Here is a 24,238-nt window from a genome sequence, read left to right as displayed (position 1 = left end):
AGCCCTGCGTCCGCGCCAGGGCGGTCAGTCAAAGCGCAGAGTAGGTGCGCCCCGCCCCCGGTGGGCGGGCCCTGGACCCCGCGCGGGGGCGGGGCCTGACTCTCCGCGCCGGGGGCGGGGCCGAGCTTGGGCGCACCGGGCCGGTGCAGGGCCCGGCTGGTCAACGACAGCGACGGGAGCCCCGGCCACCAAGGGGTGCGACCCCCCTCTGGCCCCGCCTTCCCGGCTGTGGCTTGGCCAATCAGAGAGGCTTTTACTGGTGTGTGGGCCCACCCGGCTCAGCTGCTCCGAGACTCTGGCATGGTAACGTCCTCGGGCCGGGGTGGAGGGGCCGGGGCGGTCCCACAGCGCCCCCCGCGGCCCGGGCCGGAGCCAGGGGGTGACAGGGAGGCCCCTGGGGGTAACGGGCCCCCGGGGGAGCGCGAGGAGCCCGAGGGGTTAGGGCGAGGAGGCCGGGAGGGGGGATGGGGTCGGGGATTTGGGGAGAAGGGGTGGGGGAGGCCATGATGGAGATGGCGGGAGAGGGGTTTTGAGGGGAACGAGAGTTGCGTGACTGGGTGAGGAGAAAGGGAAGAAGTGAAGGGTGGGTTTGTGGACATATGTCGGGAAAGGAGAGACGGGGCAAGAGATGTGGAAACCGCCGGACAAGGGGAGAACTGGGGGCACAGCCTCCTGGGATATTGGCTTGCGACATGCCCCTCCCCCAGACTCAGTGCTTGTTCCCTTTGGAAGCCTTGTGTGTTCCGTAAGACCTCTTGGAGAACCCCTCTTTCATTTCCTCGCCTGGTCTGAGGTGAGGAGGGGGCACTCTCTCTTGGAGAAAGAGAGGCTTCCGGCCTCCACGCAGTGCTGGATAGTTCCAGAAATAGGAATGCAGAGGCCCCTTGGCCTCAACCCTGGCTCTGCCATCAGCAAACTGTGTAACAACTCTGTGTGACCTTGGGCAAGTCACTCTATTTCTTTGGGCCTTACATTTCCTATCGATGAAAAGAAAAGGGAAATGCATAAGAATGATAGTTAAGATCTCTTCCAGCTCCAAAATGGAGTGGGTGCTTGAGAGATTTTAAGAGAATGAGTTCTAGGATGTAGGGAAGCAAAAGAAAGGATGAAGATGGAGCAGGCATTCAGCTGGGGCTGCAGAAAGACCCCAGGGATGTGGGAAGATGGTAGGCCCCAAACCTGGAAGGCTGGGGCAGGCTAGCCAGGGCCTCTGGAATCCTGTTGGAGGGATGGAAGAATTCTTGAGTAGAGGAGGAGGTTGAGACCTAACCCAAAAAGGATGAAGACTTGAAGTAGCATTCTGTTCTTCAGAGGGAGAATAAGATGGCAGGATCAGAGAGAAGCAATGGAAGATATTTTCTAGTAAAATAGTATCTTTGCAAACAGGAGGAATAATAAGGAGAGTGGGGACTAGGATGGTCTTGGAAACGGGGAGGGCTTGTGCTGTTTGGGGCAGCTGAAGAACAGCAGCATGTAGGTGGACTACAGGATAATCAGCTGGTCTCAGCCTCCATGATACTTTTCTTTTTGGTGATTACTACCTCTTACTGAGAGATGTGTCTCTCAGGTTTCATTTAGCAACACAAATCTCTTCAGGGAGTGAGTCAGACTGGGTCAGTCTTGGGATCACTTAGCTGACTGAGGATGTCAGGATCGGGTGAGGATTGGGAAAGAAAACAGAATGAATTTGAGTGTAAGAAATACCTGTGGTACCATCATCCTTGCTGGGAGGAGGCTTGGTGAAGCAAAGTAGTTGAAAGCACAGGCTTGGGTCAGACTGCTTGGATTCCAAACCTCTAAGATGGTTGTGAGAATTAAATGTTTGTCATGGTATCTGGTTCATAAAAAGCACTCAATAAATATTAGCTATTAACCTACCGTATTCTCTTTCCATTCTCTTTTCTCCATTCTTGTCCTTTTTCTCTTTTGTTCTTTCTTCTGAATCTTCAGTTCTGAGATGCCCCTTAGATGTGGAGGCTGAGAAGAATTGATTGCATCTTGGGGGTCTTTCCGCTGGTCCAGGTGAAAACATGATAATCAGATGATCAGTTGTCTCTTCATCATCTCTCCCCGGCCTACAATGTGTTTTTGTTCCAATGAAAACACAGGACCTGCTTCTCTTTCAGCCCCCTTTCCTGTGTCCCTTTCTCGTACAAATTACTTCTTCAGGTTCTCACCCAGAAGTGTAATAAGATCCAAAGCTGTACAGGCACTGCAGCAAATGATAGGGGAAGGGATGTATACACATTGTACAGGGGAGGATTAGGAAAGGAAGGGCTTTGGAAGTTCTGTAGAAATTTATGTTCATTACATTGCTCTGTCCAAAACAGGCCAGTGTCTGGATCCTTGCCAGGGGTCTCCATTCCAAGTTAAAGATGGTCATATACACTTTGTTTTTCATTATTTAGGTTTTCCCAAGCCAGTATTTGGTTCCAGTTCCCTTTCCACAGCCACACAGATCTCTGCCAAGCTGCCTCTCTGTCTCATCACAGCCTTTACCCAGAGAATTTATACAAAGGTACCTGGGCACATTTGCCTATTTTAGGATATTCCAGGATGCAAAAATATAATCAGGTTAAAGATGAGTCTGCATTTTATCACAGCACTTTATGTGCAGGGCTCTGACTAGACACTCAGGGGAGGCTTAAGAAGAGAAAACTCAGTCCATGAGTATAGAGAAATCCCTACCCAAGTAGGGACGCAGGCAGTGCCACATGAAACACCCAACAAACACCCACAGAATAGCATGTCACTTGGTGTAAAGTAGTGCAGCATTTATCCTGAGTGAACACAGTAGGTAGGAGTGTATGTATGTGTGAAGGATAGTTATAATGAAGAAGGTGAATATTGGATCATCTTGAACAAAGTGAGAGACACAGTGGAATAAGAGAAACACGTAGTAATTTGTGTACAAAGAGGAGGAGGGAAACCACTGAGTCAGGAGGAGCCAAGAAGAGTTTATGGCCTGGGCCTTGTTGAAAGACTTTGAATGTTAGGTGAGGGATTCTGTAAGGTGGGCAATAGGGAGCCACCACTGATTATCAGGCAAGAAAATGTTGGATCCTTGCTGATTTAACTACATGGGTTGCAGGAGATATGCTGGAGTGAAGAAATAGACCTGCTTCCTATGAAGAGGACTGTGCTTTTAAGGGAGTAGGGCTGGAAGGCAGATTAGATCCAGTCCTGGCTCTGTTCCTAACCAGTGGTAGGACCTTGGACTCATTATTCCCCTTTAGTTTTCTCATCTGAAAAAGTGGGGCTATCTTGGGTGGTTGCCAGAGTCCTCTCCCCATTTCTGACATCCTGTGTTCCTGAATAACTATTAGGCCTTACCAGTAGCTTTGTTTTGTGGGACTTGTTAAGACATTTAGTCATTAAGTTAACAAAAACTTGTTAGCACCCACTGTGTGTCAAGAGCAGGTAGTGAGGAAAATTCAATGGGGATGGGATATTGGGGTTAGCAAAAACAGATGAAGTCTCTGCCCCTTAGAGTTTCCAGCTTCAGGGAGGCAGCAGATATTTCATTGACTGTAAGAGTCACAATCTAACATTTCTGAAGTCAAGGTGCATCTTAACATCAGTGGAGTAGCATGGTTTAATTGGCAGCATTTTTTTAATGCTACATTAGAATTAGAATTGTACAAATAGTAACTGTAAAGTTCTAGTGGATAATTGCTGAAGGGAAACGTACATGGTATATGAGCATGTAAGGGAGGGTGCTGACTGGTACACTGGGTTGGGAGGAAGGCTTTTCTGAGCCAGCGATGACTGGCAAGATTTGTGGGGTTGGTGGGAAGATACCCCATGCAAAGGTGGGTTCCTGAGCTGGAGAACTGAGAGAAGGTAGTGTAGCTGGAGTACAGACCCAGGATCTCAGTGTGGGTGAGACTGGCAAGGCAGTTGGGGAGCTAATCTCCCACAGCCTCTCAGGCCCCAGGCAATGGTTTTGGTCCTTACCCTAAGAACAGTGGGAAGCCATTGAAGAGTTTTTTTGGTTTTTTTTTTTGTATTTTTCTGAAGTTGGAAACAGGGAGGCAGTCAGACAGATTCCCGCATGCGCCCGACCGGGATCCACCTGGCATGCCCACCAGGGGGCGATGCTCTGCCCATCTGAGGCGTTGCTCTGTTGCAACCAGAGCCATTCTAGCGCCTGGGGCAGAGGCCATGGAGCCATCCTTAGCATCCAGGCCAACTTTGCTCCAATGGAGCCTTGGCTGCAGGAAGGGAAGAGAGAGACAGAGAGGAAGGAGAGGGGGAGGGGTGGAGAAGCAGATGGGTGCTTCTCCTGTGTGCCCTGACCGGGAATCGAACCCGGGACTCCTGTACACCAGGCCAATGCTCTACCACTGAGCCAACCAGCCAGGGCCCATTGAAGAGTTTTAAGCAGGGAAGTAACATGGTTTGAGGTGCATTTTGATGAACTCGTTATGGCTATAGATTGGAGTGAATGTGGGAAGACTAGATGAAAGACGTGGTAGATGGATTCAAGAAATCTTTAGGAGGTAAAATTAACAGGACTCGATGTATTGTTAAGGAAGAGGGAGGTATGGAGAATGAGTCTCATGTTTCTATCTTGGACAGTTGGTGGCACCAGTCTCTGACATGGGCAACGGCTGGAGCCTGGTAGGCCCCAAAGATGGTTATGTAGCATCTGAGAGGGTAGAGAGGATCATAAGGCAGCTTGAAGTGGGCAAAGAATGACACAAAGAATTGCATTTCTTCCATATTGATTAGTTTCTTACTTCCTATGCTAACGAAAGTTTCAAGGGGCAGGAGCAGGTCTGATATAGTGCGAAAGGAGTTGAACACTGAGAAAAGGTGATTCAAGTTTGGTTTATTCCCTTCTCTTCTTGGGACAAAATAGGAGAGAAGAGAGGAAGCACAGATATTGCTAAAGGTAGAGATTAGAAAGTATTTTTAAAAGCCGAGACTTCTTAGGCCCTGGCCGGTTGGCTCAGTGGTAGAGCGTCGGCCCGGTGTGTGGAAGTCCCAGGTTAGATTCCCGGCCAGGGCACACAGGAGAGGCGCCCATCTGCTCCACCCTTCCCCCTCTCCTTCCTCTCTGTCTCTCTCTTCCCCTTTTGCACCCAAGGCTCCATTGGAGCACAGTTGGCCTGGATGCTAAGGATGGCTCCATGGCCTCTGCCCCAGGCGCTAGAATGGCTCCGGTTGCAACTGAGCAACTCCCTCACTTCTAACTTCAGAAAAATACCAAAAAAAAAAAAAAAAAAAAAAAGCCAAGGCTTCTCAACATAGGGATAATTGGGGAAGTAGAAAAATTGGGCAGCAGTGAGATGGTTCCTGGATCTCCTTTCCTGAGGTGTCATCCCTCCCCCCCCCCTTTCAAGCAAAGAGGAGGAAGATCCTTTTAGCTACATCTCCACATCTCAGTTTTCTTAAAAAAATTTTTTTGAGTCCTGGCCAGTTGGCTCAGTGGTAGAGTGTCGGCCTGGCGTGCAGGAGTCCCGGTTTCGATTCCTGGCTAGGGCACACAGGAGAAGCGCCCATCTGTTTCTCCACCCCTCCCCCTCTCCTTCCTCTCTGTCTCTCCTCTTCCCGCAGCCAAGGCTCCATTGGAGCAAAGTTGGCCTGGGCGCTGAGGATGGCTCCATGGCCTCTGCCTCAGGTGCTGGTTGCAACAGAGCAATGCCCCAGATGGGCGGAGCGTCGCCCCCTGGTGGGCATGCCGGGTGGATCCTGGTCGGGCGCATGCGAGAGTCTGTCTGACTGCCTCCCTGTTTCCAACTTTAGAAAAATACAAAAAACAAAATAAATTTTTTTTGGATGGGTGACATATGGCTGTGTATTCAAAAGTTACAAAAGGGCATACAGTGATAAACCTCCTACCCACCTCAGTCCCTTTTCCACCAGTTTCTTGTGTGTCATATTTTGTGTCTCGATTTTTTTACAGGTGATAAAACATTGCAGCAATTTGCTTTCTTTCCTACTTGTTAATATATCTTACGGGTTGTTTCATATCAAAACAATGAGTGTCTTCAATTCTTTTTTATGACTGCATAGTATTCCATTTTATGTTTGTGTGTAATTTCATAGTTCCTTATTGGTAGATGTTTAGGCTGATTCTGATCTTTTGTTTTCACAAATAAAGTTGAAATGGAAATCTTGTACAGACATCATTTTGGCCATGTGAGGCTTTATCTATAGGATGAACATTTGGAATTGGAAGGTTCTATATAGAGGGTTTTTGTTCTCTCACTTGTCATTCATCCATTCAGTATTTATTGAGTGCCCATTATGTGCCAGACACTGTGGCAGGTACCAGGAATCAGCTTTCAACAAGCCAGACATGAACCCTGCCCTTGTGGAATGTTACTACCCTCTATTAAGTGGAAACATAAAAGGGGATCAGATAGAGAAAACATTGGAAGGTTCTGCTTTAAATAGTCAGGAAGCCTTCTAAGAGCAAGTGATAGTTAAGCTGCGAACTGAAGGGTGACGTGTGGCCAGCCATGAAGTGTAGGATGGGGAGACCTAGGCTGTTCAAAGCCTCACCAACAGGGAGAGTTCAGGATCTGTAGGGGAGGAGGAGTAGAGCTAAAGAGATGAGGGAGGTGATTGGGAGTGGAAGACATCAAAGAGAGTGAGTGACTAGAGATGAGGCCAGGTAGAGGAAGTGGCTGATAGTAGAAGAGTGTTAGGGAGACTGGTACTTACAATGGTCTAGTTATTATTTGTGTGTAGAGAGCTTTGGGATTTAATCTCTGTACCTGGGTGAATTCAGGTGGGGAAACAGGAAAGGAGGCCACTTCTTTTCTGGAGACTTTGTGAATGAGAGGCCACAGTTTAACTGTTTAGAGGGAGGCACAGCCTTGCCCACAGACAGGAGAGTGGCTGAAAAGCCTTGGGCAGAGCCAGTCTGCCTGTAGTGCAGCCTCCTTTGTTTTTCCCGTGGCTTTGGCAAAATGGAAACTTCTAAAATAAAGATGATATTGAAGGGGCTCAGCCAGCTGGCTCTGGGCTGGCAGAAGAGAGAGCAGACCTACCCAGGGCTCAGCTGGGGGTAGGCAGGAAATTGGTCTTGGAGACCAGTCCTTTAAACTTTTGTGCTCCTTTTATCCTCATCCCTCTGCTTCCCTTTTGCAAAAGCCCATCTCTTTGCCCATCCTGGGTCCTATGACTTTTCTCTCCCTCAACAGTCGGTTCCCGATTCTGGTCCCCGGCCCCCAGCAGCGCCTGCCCCCTTCCCACCGGGGCCCCCCATGATGCCACCACCCTTCGTAAGTTTTATATCTTTCCCTGGGCTTGGCTTTTCCAGCCTGCACCCCTAATTCCCCAATCCCTAGCACTGCTTTTTGTGTAAAAAAAAAAACCCTCTGCTGCCCTTGGAAGAGGAATGGTTTTGCTGGGGTACTGGAGTGGGAGATGCTGCTCTTCAGCTCTCCATTCGTAAAGTTGACAGTTCCCACTTTGTCTTTTTGTCCTTGGGACACTGGGGCTGGGGAAGAGGTGGAAGGAAAAAGACCCTGGTAGTGTGAAGGCAGGGTGGACTGTCTTTCTCTTTCACTACTCCTGGTCTGTATTCTTTAAATGTAACACAGAAGTCAGGCTGGACTAGCAACTGGTGGTCACTGAGTTGGAGAAAAAGGGGTGGGAGGCGGGGGACCTAGGGATTTGGGTACCTGGATACTGCCTTCTGGCCCTGCATCTGAGAGGCCTCTTTGGGGAGTGTTGTTGAAGAATTGGAGCCTTCCAGCTTCAGTCTGGTGGTGGTTATACTTCTCTTTTCCTTATCCCATCCCTACCTCTCAAGAAGCTGTGTGCCTGCCTGTTAGATGCAGAGGACCCCCCTCCACCCCATTATCAGTGTTTCTCAGTGGTGAGGAGGGAGGCAATTTCATACTTTGTGCTTCTCAAACTAAAGCCTTGGAATTGCCTCAAAGCCAGGATGGGAGGTTCGGGTGGGAGACAAGAGGTTGTTTCCTGCCAGGTCCAAGGCAGTGTCTTCTCTGCTCAGTATCTCTTCTTTTTCTTAATTCTAGATGCCCCCTCCAGGAATCCCCCCACCCTTTCCTCCAATGGGGCTACCCCCCATGAGTCAGAGACCACCAGCCATCCCCCCCATGCCACCTGGCATCATGCCCCCAATGCTACCACCAATGGGGTCACCACCACCACTCACACAGGTAATCCTCTCTCCTGCACCAGGGCCTCAGAAAACCTGCCAGTTTATTTGGGGATGGAGGTGAGAGTGAGGATCTGGACTTTAGAAACGGGAGGAAAGGGTGAGAGCTTTGGGACAGGATCCTGTGATTTGTCTGCTGAACGACTGGAAAAAACTCTCAGGCGAGTTGGGAGCCCAGAATCCCTCAGGGGATTACCTGAGGAGGTGCCCATGTGAGGACCATGGCCCCAAGAGAATCTCTTAGGACCCTGCCGAGCCGGTACCCCCCCCCCCCCCCCCCCCCCCCCCGCCAGTAGCTGGTTTTTGTCTTCATATCCATAGATACCAGGAATGGTACCTCCCATGATGCCAGGAATGCTGATGCCAGCGGTGCCTGTCACTGCAGCGGTAAGCACGGGGGCCAGCAGGAGGCAGCTCCGCACTACAGCATTGTGGGTCTGATTGGAGTTCAGGGATATGGCCTCCATTCTCCCCTCTTCTCTTCGGTTCCATCCTGGTCCCTGTCAGTACTCTCCACACTTGCATCCTGCTCTTCTTGTCTCTCACTTCTCCCCAGAGGCATACACATTCTCTCTTGTTACTGCCGTGTGCCCATCTCCCATAAGGAATGCACTCGTGCCAGACACTGCCTGACCTCACAGAGCTGGCACTGTGGACACTTAAATACAGTCCCCTCTCCACATCTTTTTCATCTCTGGAGGAAACTAAAGCCCCTGGTGATCTCGCTGTACCTTCTTGTGCCATTGCTCACTGTAGTAGAGCCTGAGTAGGATGTAGAATTTGGCATCCACTGTGGAAGGAATGGGCCTCAACAAAATACTCTCACTTAAGGAAAAAGAAGAAAAGAGCTGCTGTGTGATTCCCCCAGGGATCCTAGGGCCACGGCCTCTGGGTGGGGGAAGCGTATTAGGTAGCAGAGATCCCTGAGAGCAGGACACATGGATCTTGGCCTGGCCTGCTTCTCCGTCCCCCATGGCCTGGGTCCTGGGGGCCACTGGGCTTGGCCCCAACCCTTCCCCCTCCTCTTTCTTCGGCAGACGGCTCCAGGTGCGGACACCGCCAGCTGTGAGTCTTATGGGGGCCTGCTTCCCCCCAGGCTCGGAGGTTGGGGGGGTACAAGGGAGAGGGGACTAGAGTCCACCCTGGATCATGCCTGTTGGGATGCCAGGGAGCCTGGAATGTTGATGGGACCAGGGGATATATACTGGGGATGAAGTAAGGGAGGAGTAAAATGGGAATAAGATGGGGGTTGGAGCAGGGACTTAGTATCTTTCATTTGGCTTCTTTTCTAGCTGCTGTGGCTGGGACAGGCCCTCCGGTGAGTTCTTTCAGCTCAGGGATTTCTGGGTAGAAAGGCTGAAAGTAGGGGGTTAATGGTTCAGTCTTTGGGGTGAGGCAAAGAGACCTTGGGAAAGGGGTCTTGACCACCATTCTGTGCCCCCCCAGAGGGCCCTATGGAGTGAGCATGTGGCCCCTGATGGGCGCATCTACTACTACAATGCTGACGACAAGCAGTCCGTGTGGGAGAAGCCCAGCGTGCTCAAGTCCAAGGCGGAGGTCCTGAGCGGGGCTTTCTGGCCCTCCCTTTCAGCTGCCCTGACCCTTCCAAATGTTTGCTCTCCCCTGAGTCTATAGCCATATACACTATGGTTCCTCTGATCCCAAGATCCCTCGCCACTCCCAACCTGCCTAGGATCTCAGGAAGTCCACTTTCCCCCATGTTGAGTCAGGCCAGGTGGAAGCGAAAGACTTCAATGTCCCCTATTTACCAGGTCCTCTTAGCTCCTTCAACTATGGCTGGGGGACATACCCAGCCCACTGATGTCTTCTGACCCATCTTCTTACAGCTGCTGCTATCCCAGTGTCCCTGGAAAGAGTATAAGTCGGATACAGGCAAACCTTACTACTATAACAACCAGAGTAAGGAGTCCCGCTGGACCCGGCCAAAGGACTTGGATGACCTGGAGGGTGAGGATGGGGTGGGCCCGGGCAGGGTATCGAGGGTTGGCCCTTGCTACCCTGTGACCATGGTACCTTTTCCCTTTGCAGCTCTAGTCAAACAGGAAGCTATGGGGTGAGTAACTTGCCTATCTTGCCCACCTATCCATCTGTATTTGGGGCCACCTGAGGGGTGGGATTGGACTTTCTCCCCATGGTCCCTGCTCTGTGGAAGGAGGTACCAGCTCTCAGTCTACTTGTGGAGTGGTCCAGTCTGGCCCCAGCCCTTTTCATCATAGAGGGTCCTGCCAACCTTGGACTGCCTCTGTCCCTGCTCCACTCCTGGACACTGCCCTTCCGGCTCATCTGCAGGAAGCAGCAGCAGCAGCAGCAGCCACAGACACTACAGCCGCAGCCTCCTCAGCCACAACCTGAACCCCCGCCTGTACCTCCCGGCCCCATCCCAGTGCCTATGGGCCTCCTAGAACCTGAGCCAGGTGGGAGTGAAGATTGTGATGTGTCAGATGCTGCCCCGCCCCTGGAGCAGGGGTTCCTGCAGCAGCCAGAGGAGGGCCCCAGCAGGTGAGGGCTGCCCCCACAGTGTTGTGTATGCTGGCCTCAGGCGCTCTGCCTGGCTCAGCCCTTTACCTGTGCTAGACCTCTTGGGAAGGGTGTGGAGGTCTGGTTGTGACCTCTGGAAGGCAGAAAAGGGCTGCCCTAGGGAGCAAGAAGGGGGTGGTTTGCTGTTGATCACCCAGGGCACACAGGGAAACTACAGGGCCTGGGGAATGCTGTGGCTGTGAGTCTCCTTTGTCCCCTAGTTCTAGACAGCATCAGCCACCGCAACAGGAGGAAGAGGAGTCAAAGCCAGAACCAGAGAGGTCTGGCCTCAGTTGGAGCAATCGGGAGAAGGCGAAACAGGCCTTTAAGGAGCTGTTGAGGGACAAGGTACAGGAGTTGGGGCCCCTGGGGTAGGCCTGGAGGGGGCTGGAGGGGGCCAGGCCCTGTGACCCTCACCTGTTTCATTCCAGGCTGTCCCCTCCAATGCCTCATGGGAACAGGCCATGAAGATGGTAGTCACCGACCCGCGTTACAGGTAGGCTTGGGCGGAGGGAGACAGGCCCTCCAGACCCTGTTCGTGAGAGCAGCTGGGTCAGAGATGGCCTGAGAAGCCCCAGCTTAGTACTTAAGCCCCAACGGGCCAGAGTCAGGAGAATGGTAGATGGTGAAGGTTCAAGGGAAAAAGAAACTATGGAGGGCCTCTGGGGGTAAAGGTATCTGATAGAACACATTCAATAAATGCTTATTGAATTGAATTAATTGGGGTAAGGGGGCAGGATAGGGCAGCTCCCTGACTTCAATTTGAGCATCCCAGAGCATAGTGCTAAGTGTTATCAGTGTCCTGGATGCCGTCTCTTCCCTCACTACCTCTCACCCCTCCCCACATTCCAGAGATCTTTCTTGCTTCCCTGTGCCCTGGAGCCCCTGCAGCCTGCTGTGCCCATGCATGGACCCCTCACTCAGTTCTGTGGAGACCTGTCCCCAGTGTGCTGTGAACCACAGGGTGGTTCGGGCTGACTCCTCTATTCCCACCCCAGTGCCTTGCCCAAATTGAGTGAGAAAAAGCAGGCATTCAATGCCTACAAGGCGCAGCGGGAGAAGGAGGAGAAAGAAGAGGCCCGGCTAAGGGCCAAGGAGGCCAAGCAGACCTTGCAGCACTTCCTGGAGCAGCATGAGCGCATGACCTCCACCACCCGCTACCGGTCAGGGGCCTGGGTGGGGCGGGGCCTGGGGAACCCCGAGAACACGTGTGCCTAGGGTGTCCGGTCTCTGCCTGCCTACCCACAGCCCATGTGCTCCGCAGGCGGGCAGAACAGACTTTTGGGGAGCTGGAGGTCTGGGCTGTGGTCCCTGAGAGGGATCGAAAAGAAGTTTATGATGATGTCCTCTTCTTCCTGGCTAAGAAAGAGAAGGTAATAGTCACTGGGCTGGATTCGTCAGCCCCAGTCTCTTCATAGACTTACGTCTTTGATCCTTATGGTCCCTTATCATTAATGTCTCTGAGTCCCCAGGTTCCCAGCTCCTTACTCTGAAGCTGGTGTGCCACTTCATGTCTGCTGTGGGCCTGCAACCCTGGGCACAGGAGGGCAGGAAGGACTCTCTGAGGGGCTGATCTAGAATATGGGCTCCTCTGTCATTCTGGGGATGTGAAAGCCTTGCGTCTGGTCTTCCTAGGGTTCCCTAGCTACCTTCCTTTCCCCAAAATCCTCCTTTGTCAAGGCTTGCCCTGCCTCACCCTGATCCTGTGGCTCTCCAGGAACAGGCCAAGCAGCTCCGGCGCCGCAATATCCAGGCCCTGAAGAGCATCCTGGATGGGATGAGTAGTGTCAACTTCCAAACCACATGGTCCCAGGCCCAGCAGTACCTCATGGATAACCCCAGCTTTGCTCAGGACCATCAGCTTCAGAGTAAGCCTGAATCTTCACTCCATCTCTTCCCCTTCCTCACTGATCTGGGTCCCCATAGCCTATCTCACATCCCCTTGTAACTCCTGCCCTCCTGGACATCCAGGAGTCCCCAGCATTCAGTCCCTCTGCCTCTCTGGACTCTGGAGATTCCAGAATGCTCAGGACAGCCTCTTCCTTTGGGGTCCACTGTTGACCTGGAGATTGTGTCCTTGGAGGAAGAGTTTGGGATAGGAATCAGAAGACTTAGAGGTGACTTACAGCTGATGTAAATTGTCATGTCACTGTGGATGTTAACTCGTCACACATGTTACAATAAGCTGTTTTCCTGTAATCACTGGCAGTATCAGAAATTCACCTTCTGAAGTTGTATCAAAGCCTAACTGATTTTCAGTTCCATAAACTGAAACCTTAGATCCTAAGAGAACTGATTTTATAAACATGATGACTTCGTTAACTAAATTTACAAGAGCTGAATTCTTGCTGATTTTTTCTCATACAATTAATGATCCTTCAGGAACAACCGTTCCAGTACCCTCTCCTACAGAGCCCTCTGTTAACCTTGCCCCACATTCCTGATGTCCCCAGCACCTTAGGGACAGCATCCTCAAGGCATGGCCGATGGGGACTGAGAGGGTGTCCCACTGGTACAGTAACCGCTGAGCCTCCTCTCTGTGGGTAGACATGGACAAGGAAGATGCGCTGATCTGCTTTGAGGAGCACATCCGAGCTTTGGAGAGGGAGGAGGAGGAGGAGCGGGAGCGTGCCCGGCTTCGGGAGCGGCGCCAGCAACGCAAGAACCGGGAAGCCTTCCAGGTATCTTTGCTGCTCACCTCTGCCCCAGGCCACAGCCTCTGCATCTGCGCACTGCCACCTCTGTCAGGCCCCCTGATGTGTCTGTGCCCAGCCCTGTCCCACATCCACAAGTCCTCTTTATGCCTTCAGGTCTCCCCTGCTGTGTTCTCTCAACTTGGCCTTGCTCCTCTAGGGAGATGAGATGTGTGTACCACCCAGAAACTGTCAGCAGAGAGCACCCTAAAGGCACAGCTTGACAGCTAGGCTGTTTATTTCCCTTTGGTGGGGAGCCAGACAGGCATAGCTAGGAGGTGGTGATAGTAGGTAGGGGTTACTTAGCTGTAACACACAGGGAAGTTAAAACCAAGTCATGGGAAGATTGTACTGCAGGCAAGTTTATGTTTCTTTGCCTCCCAGCCTGGCTGACTCTCATGTTTTAGTCTGTCCCTTTCTGTATTTACATTCTCTCCTTTCACATTGCTCTCTGCTCCCTGGCCTGCATTTCCTCAATCTGGATTGTCCCTGCCTTTCCTGCTATCCTCTCTTGTCCTCCCAGTCTTTTTTATTTTAAGATTTTATTTTTATTCATTTTGTGGGGGGAGAGAGAAAGAGAGAGAGAAAAGGGGGAAGAGCAGGAAGCATCAACTCCCATATCATATGTGCCTGACCAGCAAGCCCAGGGTTTAGAACCACCGACTTCAGTGTTTCAGGTCAAGGCTTTACCCACTGCGTCACCACAGGTCAGGCTGTCCTCCCCAGTCCTTGACTCTGCCTCCCTCCCTGTCTCACTCTCCCTATAACCGGCCTTTCCCTGCTCAGACCTTCCTGGATGAGCTGCACGAGACAGGGCAGCTGCACTCTATGTCCACCTGGATGGAACTGTATCCAGCGGTCAGCACTGATGTCCGCTTTGCCAACATGCTTGGCCAGCCGGGTAAGGCAGCCAGGCTCCCCTTCTCTGGTCTGGCTTCCTGCCCTGATGGCCTCTCTGCACCCCCACTCCTGGCTCCTGTCCTTGACCCCACCCCTAGGCCTTGGGAAGCTGCCGCCCGCCAGGCCCCCCTCCCTCCCTCCCCTGCAGGCTCCACCCCCCTGGACTTGTTCAAGTTCTATGTGGAGGAATTGAAGGCACGATTCCATGATGAGAAGAAGATCATTAAGGACATCCTTAAGGTGAGGGAGGCCTGGGGCTGTGGGTGGATGCAAGGCTGGTATAGGGCATGTTCCCTGGAAAGAACTCCCTGACAAGTCCTGTTTTGCAGGAACATTGCAGCTCAGTTCAGCAGATACCTACTGTGATCCTTTACTGTGCACTGGGGACGCAGAAATGAATAAGATACCGTTTCTGCCCATAAGAAGCTCATGGCCTAATAGGAAGATAGATGTGACAGCTATTATACAGAGGGGCAAGTGTTATTAGAGATGAGAGTCAGAAGAATTGACATTTGAACTGCACCTTTAAGAGTGAGTAGGTGGAGGAGGGTGGAGGTCCTGGGCATAGGGAGCTACAGGAGTGAAGGCAAGGGGAACAGGGTATGGCAGGTTGGAGGAGCAGGCATAGTTCATCAGAAAGCCCACGGATATGTTCCATGTGGTCTGTACAGTGTTTTAGAAACATTTGGAATTTTTGCTAACATTTTAAGATCAAGCACTTGCACATCTTCAGCTTCTTTTGGAAATTAGGATTATCTAGTGGCACTCGGTTGGTTTTGCAAGGCATTTAGTGGACCCCTGCTGAGATGTGCGTCTTGGAAGGGGCATGTCATCCTATCTGCACTGCCCTGTGCAGCAGTGAGCTCAGCTGCTGTTTCCCATCACGCACACACTGCTTTTCTTACACAAGAGAAATAGTTCTGAATATACATGTCAAAGGTCGGAATGTTAGTGATGGACTAAGAGGGCCTTGTTTCTAATAAAGAAAACAGAAAGCATATTTCTTTGTGGAAGTAAAGAACAGTCTGATGCATTTGAGGAGTTAGTAGGCATAGTTGTTAGGAGCATGATTGTGGAGGCAGACTGCGTGGGTAAAAGTCCAGCTTACCCATTTACTGTATATTTTGCTCCATAAGCAGCACTTTTTCCCCCCAAAAGTGGAGGGGAAAATGCCTGTGTGTCTTATGGAGTGAAAAATACGGTATTTTATTAAATATTTTAACACACCATTTGGTTCAGAATATTTTTTTTCTTATTTTTCTCCTTAAAACCCTAGGTGTGTCTTATGGTCAGGTACGTCTTATGGAGCGAAAAATACGGTACTAGTTGTGTGACCATGGGCAGATTATTTAACCTTTCTGAACCTCAATTTCTTCATCTGAAAAATGGGAGTTTTCCACCAGAGTATATCTAATTACTGAGGGGAGTATCTTGGTACCTGAGGCGAGAAGGATCTGAGAGTAAAGCTAGAAATGCCCCACTGCACACTTGTTTTATGTGTTTTGCCTAGAAATGCATGCAGGCATTGCATCTTAATACCATGTTACTTCTTTGTTTAGTTTAAACTGAATATTTTAAAACTACTGGCCTTAGGTAAGCTATATACAGTGGTACCTTGAGATACGAGTTTAATTCGTTCTGTAACCAAGCTTGTAAATCAGTCAACTTGTATATCAAGCAAATTTCTCCCATTTAAAATAACTGAAATAGATTTAATCTGTTCCAGCCCTATGAAACATCCCCAAACCATCCTAAATTATGAAAAAAGACATGTTTTGCCCTGGCCGGTTGGCTCAGTGGTAGAGCGTCAGCCTGGCATGTAGGAGTCCCGGGTTCAATTCCCAGCCAGGGCACAGAGGAGAGGCACCCATCTGCTTCTCACCCCTCCCCCTCTCCTTCCTCTCTGTTTCTCTCTTCCCCTCCCACAGCCGAGGCTCCATTGGAGCAGAGTTGGCCCGGACACTTAGGATGGCTCCATGGCCTCTGCCTCAGGTGCTAGAATGGCTCTGGTTGCAACAGAGCAATGACCCAGATGGGCAGAGCATTGCCCCCTGGTGGGTGTGCCGGGTGGATCCCGGTCGGGTGCATGCAGGAGTCTGTCTGACTGCCTCCCCATTTCCAACTTCAGAAAATACCAAAAAAAAAAAAAAAAAAAGACATGTTTTTATTTTTTTTTACAGAGACAGAGAGTCAGAGAGAGTGATAGACAGGGACAGACAGACAGGAACAGAGGGATGAGAAGCATCAGCCATTAGTTTTTTGTTGCGCATTGTGACACCTTAGTTGTTCATTGATTGCTTTCTCATATGTGCCTTGACGGTGGGGCCACAGCAGACCAAGTAACCCCTTGCTCGAGCCAGAGACCTTGGGTCCAAGCTGGTGAGCTTTGCTCAAACCAGATGAGCCTGCGCTCAAGCTGGTGACCTTGGCGTCTTGAACCTGGGTCCTCAGCATCCCAGTCCGACACTCTATCCACTGCGCTACTGCCTGGTCAGGCCAAGACTGTTTTTAATTAAGAAACATACATGTATACTTTACCAATGTATAACAAAATATATGAAATAAAAGAAAAAAGTGTTATTTCTTGAGACTTGTTTGGAGGTTCTAGCAGGGGAACGCAGCTACTCGTATACCCTTGACCGAAGAACGGTCCTCTCCTCTAGCGGGGAAGGTCGTCCTCTTCGACCGAGTGCGCAGCTTCGGGAGAGACGCACATGGAACAGTGAGGGAGGAAGGGGACACCTGCCTAGCCAGCCAGATCAGCCAAATCAACCCTGGCGATCAACGGGGTGACAGATGTCGCAGCCAGATCGCCCTCACATCCAAAAAGTGTTATTTAGTACTGTATTCTTACCTTAGAGACAGACGAGTGCGGCTAACGGAGGTGAATGGCAGAGGAGGAGGGAGGGAGGGAGGAATGCAGACACTGTAGACATGAAACTAAAACTGTACTTTTTTAACACTAAATGTAAACTAAAACTGCATTTTCTTTACTTAAAATGAAACTATAAAAACTTAATTGTAAAAAAGTGCACTTTCTTAACTTTAAACTTAACCTAAGCTTAACATTACGTATTTTTCATTTAATTACCACCTGTTTTTGCCTTTTTGGCTGCACTTTCGGCACTTTCATTTGCAAGACTTTTGAATAAAAATCTATCCAAAGAGGTTTGCTTTTGCCTGCCTTTTAAAATGTTATGGAAATGTGACAAACAAGTGTCATTAAAAAGTGCTGAAGCATGACCAGTTGATTCCAATTCGTATCTCGGATACGAGAATGTACCCCCTGCTAGAACCTCCAAACAAGTCTCAAGAAATAACACGTTTTTCTTTTGTTCGCTCGGATCTCGAACAAAAATACGGACCAAGTCGCAGCTCATATCTTAAAAATTTGTATGTTGGTATGCTTGTATCTCAAGGTACCAGTGTATTGTTCTGTGGCTTCCTTTATTTCTCTGGGACCACATGTCCCAATTTGGAAGTAGAGCCCTGTATGTAAAATTCCTTGAATGCTAAAATAAGAAATTTGGATTTTTATCTTGCAAATAATGGGGAGCTGGGGAATGATCTGATCAGATGATATCTTGGAAAAAGTCCTAGTGAGAGTAGAGTGGCACCTCTCAGACCGAGTATCCTTAGGGATAGGATAGTACCTGAAGCCTCAGGATACTAAAAAGTATTAGTGGCAAATAATTCAAATAAATTTTGAGCTTGAGTCATCCTCTTCTGACTTTCCCCGAGACCACCGTCCCGCTGTTGGGGCTATGTGGTATAAAATGTGAGGAGCCCTGGGTTCTCAGGGCTGGGTCAGAGGTGTGGGAGGTGAGCAGGGAGACCAGCCAGGAGGCTACTGCAGTGATCTGGTGGGAAATGAGCTTGGGTGGGCACTGGCGATGGCAGATGAGGAGAGAGCTGTAGTGCTCATACCATTTCTGAGACTCCCTAGGTTTCCTCATGGGAGCTGGGGACAGGTGGGTGGAGGTATTATGCTCAATTGAGGAACCTCAATTTTTATGTACAACAGCTTGCTTTTTTATACATTAAGGTTCTGCATAAGCTTTTTATTTAAAAAATGATTCTGCTTTTAAAAATTAAAAGTTTAAAATGTGTAGGGATAGTCGCTCAGCAGTAGAATTGAGATTTGTGTGTGTGTGTAATTGAGGGAAAGGAAGTGAGGTAGGATGGGTGACTGCGCTATTGCTAAGGATTAAGCAGAGAACAGGGTTGGAGAAAAATAGGAATTCCATTTGGGAACTTAGTGTATTTCCCTGTGTGTAAGACACACTTTTTCAAAATTTTGGGGTCTAAAAACTGGGTGCACTTATACAGTGGTTGTAGTTTTTTGTGCCTGTTTTTGCGCTCATTGTTGAAGACAGTGATTCGTCATCAGATACAGATGAGGACAAGCTAATGGATGGGAGTTCTGACAGTGATGAGGAATTGTATGAATTTTATGATGAATAAAACAAGTTCAGTAACTTTATGTAATACATTTTTTTCCCCAAATTTTGGGCCCCAAAATTAAGGTGCATCTTATACATGGGGAAATACGGTATTCTCAAAAACAACCTAGGGCAGGGAGGAATAAAGTACATACTATATATTAAATAAAATAATCATATAAAATAGAACTATCTAGTCCCAAGAGAGCTAAATTTTATTGGATGCTTAACTCTTAGTCACAGAGGGGCTAGTACTACTGACAGGCCTGCAGGAAGCCTGTCCTTGCAGAATCCTGTCTCTGGGGAAAGAAGCTTCTTTAGGCACTTCCTCTTCCTTTCCCCCCTTTTGGGGTCCTGCCTGCACAAGGCCGACAGGCCCAGGAGTCCCAGTCAGCCAGACTGTGATGGTGCCTCTCATCCCATGGGATAATGACAAGAGCCCGAACTTGGAACAGCTGGAAGACAGAAGATCTGGGCCTGCGCAATATGGGGAGAGGGAGTGGGCAGGCACTCACAAGAATGGGTTTTCTTAGGATCTGCTGAGTTCGAAGTGTCTATGAAATACCCAGTCTTGTATGGGTCTAAAAGTGAGAGGTGGAGAATGAGATTGCTAGGGACAGTGAGATTGAAAAGATTTAAGTGCTGTTCCCAGGTGAATAAGGGCATGCAAGAGAGGCAGTAAAAGAGGTCAGAGACACACAGGAGGGGCCTGGAGAGGGGAGCACTGAGGAAGTGAACAGCAGAGGTGCCGAGGGCCAGATGAGCAAGGACCCGGAAAGCGCCCTATTAGAACACGAACAACCTTTCGGGGAGCAGTGTCCATAAAGAGTAGAGTGGGTGCAGCACAGGTTTTAGAGTCAGATAACTGCTGGCTGTTTATTGGTTGAGACCTCTGCAAGTTTTAGAATAGCTCTGAGCCTCAGTTTCCTCATTTGTAAAATGGGTATAATTTATGTGCAGGCTTGTGGGAATTTAATATTTGTAGTGTCTTGTTTATGGTAGGCTCAATAAATGTTTATTCATTTTCCTTTGTGCTTCATTTAAAGATTTTGAAACAAAGAAAAAGAAGCAGATTGTTAAGCCTGAGGAAGGTGAGAGCAGGGTGGAAAGGAAGTTCCAGGTTAAGTGAGGTGTGTGCTTGATGGAAGGAGCCAGATAGGTGAGATTGAAGCTTTCAGTTCCCCGAGAGAGAGATTGATACGTTTGAGAAGAGCTGGAGAGTGTGGGTTGAGGAAGTCCTCCTGAAAGAAGCAGGAAGAGTATGCTTTGGCTGTGGGCAGGAAGGCCGGAGCAAGTTAGAGCTGTGTAGAGAGAGAGGAAGGGAAATAGGGCTGACTGGAGAGGCAGACTTTGTACTCCAGTGAGATGACTTTCCTAAGCCTCTCTTATTGGGGTGTTGTGGGGCTTAGATGAGAATTAGTGTCTGGCCCATGGTGCTTTGAGAATGAGATGTTTTTAATATTTTGGGGGGGATTGCACACCTGATGGCCTCTTTCTCTCCCATGGTCCAAGCGATTGATCTGTGTGGGTGAAGTGCCTACAAGAATGGCCTTTGGTGTTAGAAACACCTGGGGTAGAGTTCTCGCTCGGCCATGTACAATGAGACTTTGGGCAAGTGCCTTGGTTTCTCCTGCATAAAATTAGGAGTCTAGGATTTATGCTTAAATTTAGATAGGTGATTAAATGAGATGTGAAGCACTCAGCTTCGTAGCTGGTACTTAGTAAGCACTCAATAAATGTAGCTTTAGAGTGGGACCAACAGAGATTGAATGAGAATGCCAGGCAGTTATTGAGCAGCAGGAGGGCCCACAAAGGGTCCAATATTTAAACCAAAGGAATAAAGAGCTAATTATGAGAAACTTGGGCACCAATTAGCAGACGTGGCACCCACACCCTGCCTCCCCTCCCTCTTCCCACATGATCCAACCTTCCAACCTGCTGTGACAACAAGGGGAGGCATGGGGGCTTCATCAGCATATGGTGAGGACTTGGACACCTTGGTTTCTGAATGCATCCTAGTCCTGTGGATCTCTTGGGGGTTGGGAACTTCTTGAGCATCCTCTAGTTGGACTCCTCTACCTGCCCTGGAAGTGCCCCCTGCTTCATGCGCTGCTGTGCCCACAGGACCGGGGCTTCTGTGTGGAGGTGAACACAGCCTTTGAGGACTTCGCCCACGTCATAAGCTTTGACAAGAGGGCTGCTGCGCTGGACGCAGGCAACATCAAGCTGACCTTCAATAGTGTGAGGGGTTGGGTGGGGTGGGGCTATAGCCAGGGCTCCTTTTCAAACTCACCCCTGTGTCTTGTTTCATTCCTTCTCACACACTGCCCGAGTATAACTATCCCAGTTCAGGGGATGGTAGGAGCCCAGAACCCAACTTCCCACCTCCTACGGTATGCCTGAGTGGGGCCTGGGCACCCACCCTCCTGGGTGACTGTTGTGTGCTTTCCGCCCTCAGCTACTGGAGAAAGCAGAGGCGCGGGAGAGGGAGCGGGAGAAGGAGGAGGCACGAAGGCTGCGGCGCAGGGAAGCTGCCTTTCGAAGCATGCTGAGGCAGGCCGTGCCTGCTCTGGAGCTGGGCACTGCCTGGGAAGAGGTCAGGACTGCAGCCTGGCACCATACGCCACCCCCTCGTCTTGAGGGCAGCGGTGCTTCTCCACCATTGAGGGCCCACCCCAGTCATAACAGCTGGGGCCAGCTCTGGCTCCCTTCCTTCCTCTGCCCCAGCCCCTCCCTGTGCTCATGGCGGCACCCGTGCCATGCTGGGGCTGGTCTGATCAGCAGTGCTCTCCCGTTCAAGGTCCGTGAGCGCTTTGTGTGCGACTCAGCCTTTGAGCAGATCACCCTGGAGTCGGAGCGGATCCGGCTCTTCCGGGAGTTCCTGCAGGTACTGGAGGTGAGGCAGAGCTTGAATACCTGAGGCCAGGAGACCTCATCCCCTGCCCAGTTCTCTTTTCCCTGGACAATGAAGGAGGGGGAGGTTTGAGGTGCCCTCGTTAGGCCTAAGGCTCAAGCCTCAAAGGAGGAGGCAAACCAGATTTTAGGTTGCAGGGTCCTGAAGTGAACCCAGGTGTCTTCCTTACCCTTGACTCTGCCTCTACCAGACTGAATGCCAGCACCTCCACACCAAGGGCCGAAAGCACAGCAGGAAGGGCAAGAAGCACCATCGCAAGCGTTCCCGCTCGCCCTCAGTGAGTCGGCGGGCAGAGGGATGTCGGTGAGGCTGGACTGTCTTGGGAAATAACTTACTTTTCCCCTGTATCATCTCCCTACAGAGATTGGAGGATTCCTTTGGCCCTGGATCCTCCTCTTTGCCCCAACTCCCAGATTTGAGGGCTTTTGGAGGCCAGGGAATGTCTGCGCTGACATATATCTGCTCATTTGCCCAGGCCTCTGAGTCGGAGGAAGAGGAACTGCCCCCACCGTCTCTCCGGCCTCCCAAGCGGAGGCGGCGGAACCCTTCCGAATCTGGCTCTGAGCCCTCTTCCTCACTTGATTCAGTTGAAAGTGGGGGTGCTGCCCTTGGAGGACGGGGCTCCCCATCCTCCCACCTCCTTGGATCAGGTCAGCAGTTGGGAGCTGGAGAGGATGGCCTAGACTGAGAGGAGGCCCTGGGGAGCCCTGCCTGAGGGTCGAGTGGATTGGGAGGGGTGCACCTGTCGGAGGGTAGAAAGAACTTCCCATCACTGCCCAGACAGGAAATAAAGGGAGGAAAACTGGAAAGACAGACTTCCTTGGGCAAGTCTCAGCCTGTGAAGCATAAGCAGAGAGATGGACTATGGCAGAGAAACAGATGATACTCCCCTTCTCCCATGGGACTTAGTGGGGGGTTTTCTATCTCCAGATCATGGCCTTCGGAAAGCCAAAAAACCCAAAAAGAAAACTAAAAAGAGAAGACACAAGTCGGTGAGTAGAGAAGGAACTTCTACCCAAGGCTCTGCTATTGTACAAGATCTCTTCCACCCGCCTCTGGGCTATCCTTCACAGGAACTGAGGAGGTGGGCTCTGGGCTCTTACAGAACAGTCCTGAGAGTGTGACAGACCCTGAGGAGAAAGCTGGCAAAGAGAGTGATGAGAAAGAACCAGAACAGGACAAGGACAGGGAGCTCCGGCTGGCAGAGCTCCCTAATCGCTCCCCAGCTTTTGGAATCAAGAAGGAGAAGGTGAGAGGCAGGTGCCTGCCCCCCCAACCCAGAAGCGCTCTGTTCAGGCCTCCATGGCCCTCTGGAGGCTGTGGGTGAGCTGTGCCTTTGCTCTACCAGACGGGCTGGGACACGTCAGAAAGTGAGCTGAGTGAGGGTGAGCTGGAAAGGCGGCGGCGGACGCTCCTGCAGCAGCTGGATGACCACCAGTGACTGGACAAGCTGCTTGGCCTTGGGTCTGTGAGGCTCTGGCTACTAGGTCACCCTCACCATCTGTGTCAGACTCCTTCCTTGGTCTGGTCTGTGTCCATTGTTCCTCAAGTAACCCCATCCCCAGCACACCATTGCCAGCATCTCCCAAGGTTGCTCATGGTGTTCAAGGGTCTCCCACTTCCTGGACAACTAGTGCAGTCCTTGCCCTCAGCCCCACAGAAACTTGGTGGTGTAGACCATGTGGGGTGGGTGGTGCCAGTAGATAGAACGTAAGAAGGGGTTCCAGGGAAGAGTGACAGACTGGTGGACACAGGCTGGGTGGCAGAGGGCGGGGTCCTTACCCTTTAGCATCAGTGCCTGCTTCTGCCCGCCCAGGCCCTGGGGCTCCACCACTCCTCCTTCCAGCCCTGGGACCCAGTTTATGTGTTTTGTTTTGGTTTTGTTTTATAAATAATATTTATAACACGGCCAGTGGCTCTTTTGTCTTCATGTACTACTGGGGCAGCAACAGAGCGCATCAGTGTCCTGTGGCAGCCTTCCTCCCTTTGTGTGATGGAGCCCACCCAGTCTGGTTCCCTCCCCAGCTTTCTGTGCTCACCTCCCCCAAGCAGATGCAGCTCTGCCCAGCCTTCCTTTTTTTTTTTTTTTTTAGTGAGAGACGGAGAGGGACAGACAGGAAGGCAAGAGAAGAGTAGCATCAATTCTTCGTTGTAGCCCCTTAGTTGTTCACTGATTGCTTTCTCATATGTGCCTTGACTGGGGGGGGGGGGTACAGCAGAGCAAGTGTCTCTTTGCTCAAGCCAGTGACCTTGGGCTCAAGCTGGCGACCTCAGGGTTTTGAACCTGGGTTCTCTGTGTCCCAGTCCAGTGCTCTATCCACTGCACCACTGCCTGGTCAGGTCCAGCCTCCTTTCTATATGTGGCACAGGTCAAGCTAATTGGCCATCCTAGCCCTCCACACTCAGAAAGAGGAGACAGATTCAGGCCTGGTGCTTCAAGCCTTTGTTGAGAAAGGGCAAAAGGGTTTATATACAAGAGAGAAGGGAGGTGGTACATGTACAAAAAGTGGGCTGCTATACTCCCTTCCAGGGGCTAAGAAACCAGCAGGGGACTGAGAAATATAGCCAGTTAAGATCACCATGCCCTTGCCCCTCAAAAAAAACCTAG

At 50.6% G+C, this 24,238-nt stretch overlaps 1 protein-coding gene across 10 annotated transcripts; it reads left to right on the top strand.

Annotated features, from left to right (window-relative positions):
- Positions 1-266: 266 nt before the first annotated feature.
- Positions 267-23,536, top strand: PRPF40B (pre-mRNA processing factor 40 homolog B). 10 transcript variants are annotated; one of them, XM_066368758.1, is made up of 25 exons: positions 270-303; positions 8,001-8,144; positions 8,465-8,530; positions 9,181-9,208; positions 9,436-9,461; positions 9,590-9,700; positions 9,991-10,111; positions 10,193-10,217; positions 10,454-10,663; positions 10,903-11,029; positions 11,113-11,177; positions 11,680-11,844; positions 11,946-12,054; positions 12,399-12,549; positions 13,229-13,362; positions 14,161-14,275; positions 14,423-14,514; positions 20,841-20,957; positions 21,175-21,312; positions 21,517-21,603; positions 21,821-21,907; positions 21,992-22,280; positions 22,561-22,622; positions 22,736-22,879; positions 22,979-23,536. In XM_066368758.1, exons 1-25 carry the CDS (start codon positions 301-303, stop codon positions 23,069-23,071), a joined length of 2,709 nt encoding a protein of 902 aa, XP_066224855.1. In that variant the 5' UTR covers positions 270-300; the 3' UTR covers positions 23,072-23,536. The 10 variants fall into 10 exon arrangements, with proteins under 10 accessions (XP_066224849.1, XP_066224852.1, XP_066224850.1 ...); XM_066368759.1 differs by having other exon boundaries at positions 274-303; positions 21,517-21,612; positions 22,106-22,280; XM_066368752.1 differs by having other exon boundaries at positions 267-303; positions 21,175-21,603.
- Positions 23,537-24,238: the final 702 nt, after the last annotated feature.

The sequence above is a fragment of the Saccopteryx leptura genome, chromosome 2 (genome assembly GCF_036850995.1).
Source record: "Saccopteryx leptura isolate mSacLep1 chromosome 2, mSacLep1_pri_phased_curated, whole genome shotgun sequence".
In the NCBI taxonomy this organism is placed as follows: domain Eukaryota; kingdom Metazoa; phylum Chordata; class Mammalia; order Chiroptera; family Emballonuridae; genus Saccopteryx; species Saccopteryx leptura.
Note: the sequence above shows the minus strand (reverse complement) of the source record. Positions and strands in the feature narration are given on the sequence as shown.

Bases quoted from the DNA above. Each gene is read 5' to 3' on its own strand.
- PRPF40B (XM_066368751.1), top strand. The intron at 9,209-9,435 runs GTGAGTCTTATG...CTTCTTTTCTAG, and splicing joins AGGTGCGGACACCGCCAGCT to CTGCTGTGGCTGGGACAGGC. The intron at 10,664-10,902 runs GTGAGGGCTGCC...TTTGTCCCCTAG, and splicing joins CCAGAGGAGGGCCCCAGCAG to TTCTAGACAGCATCAGCCAC.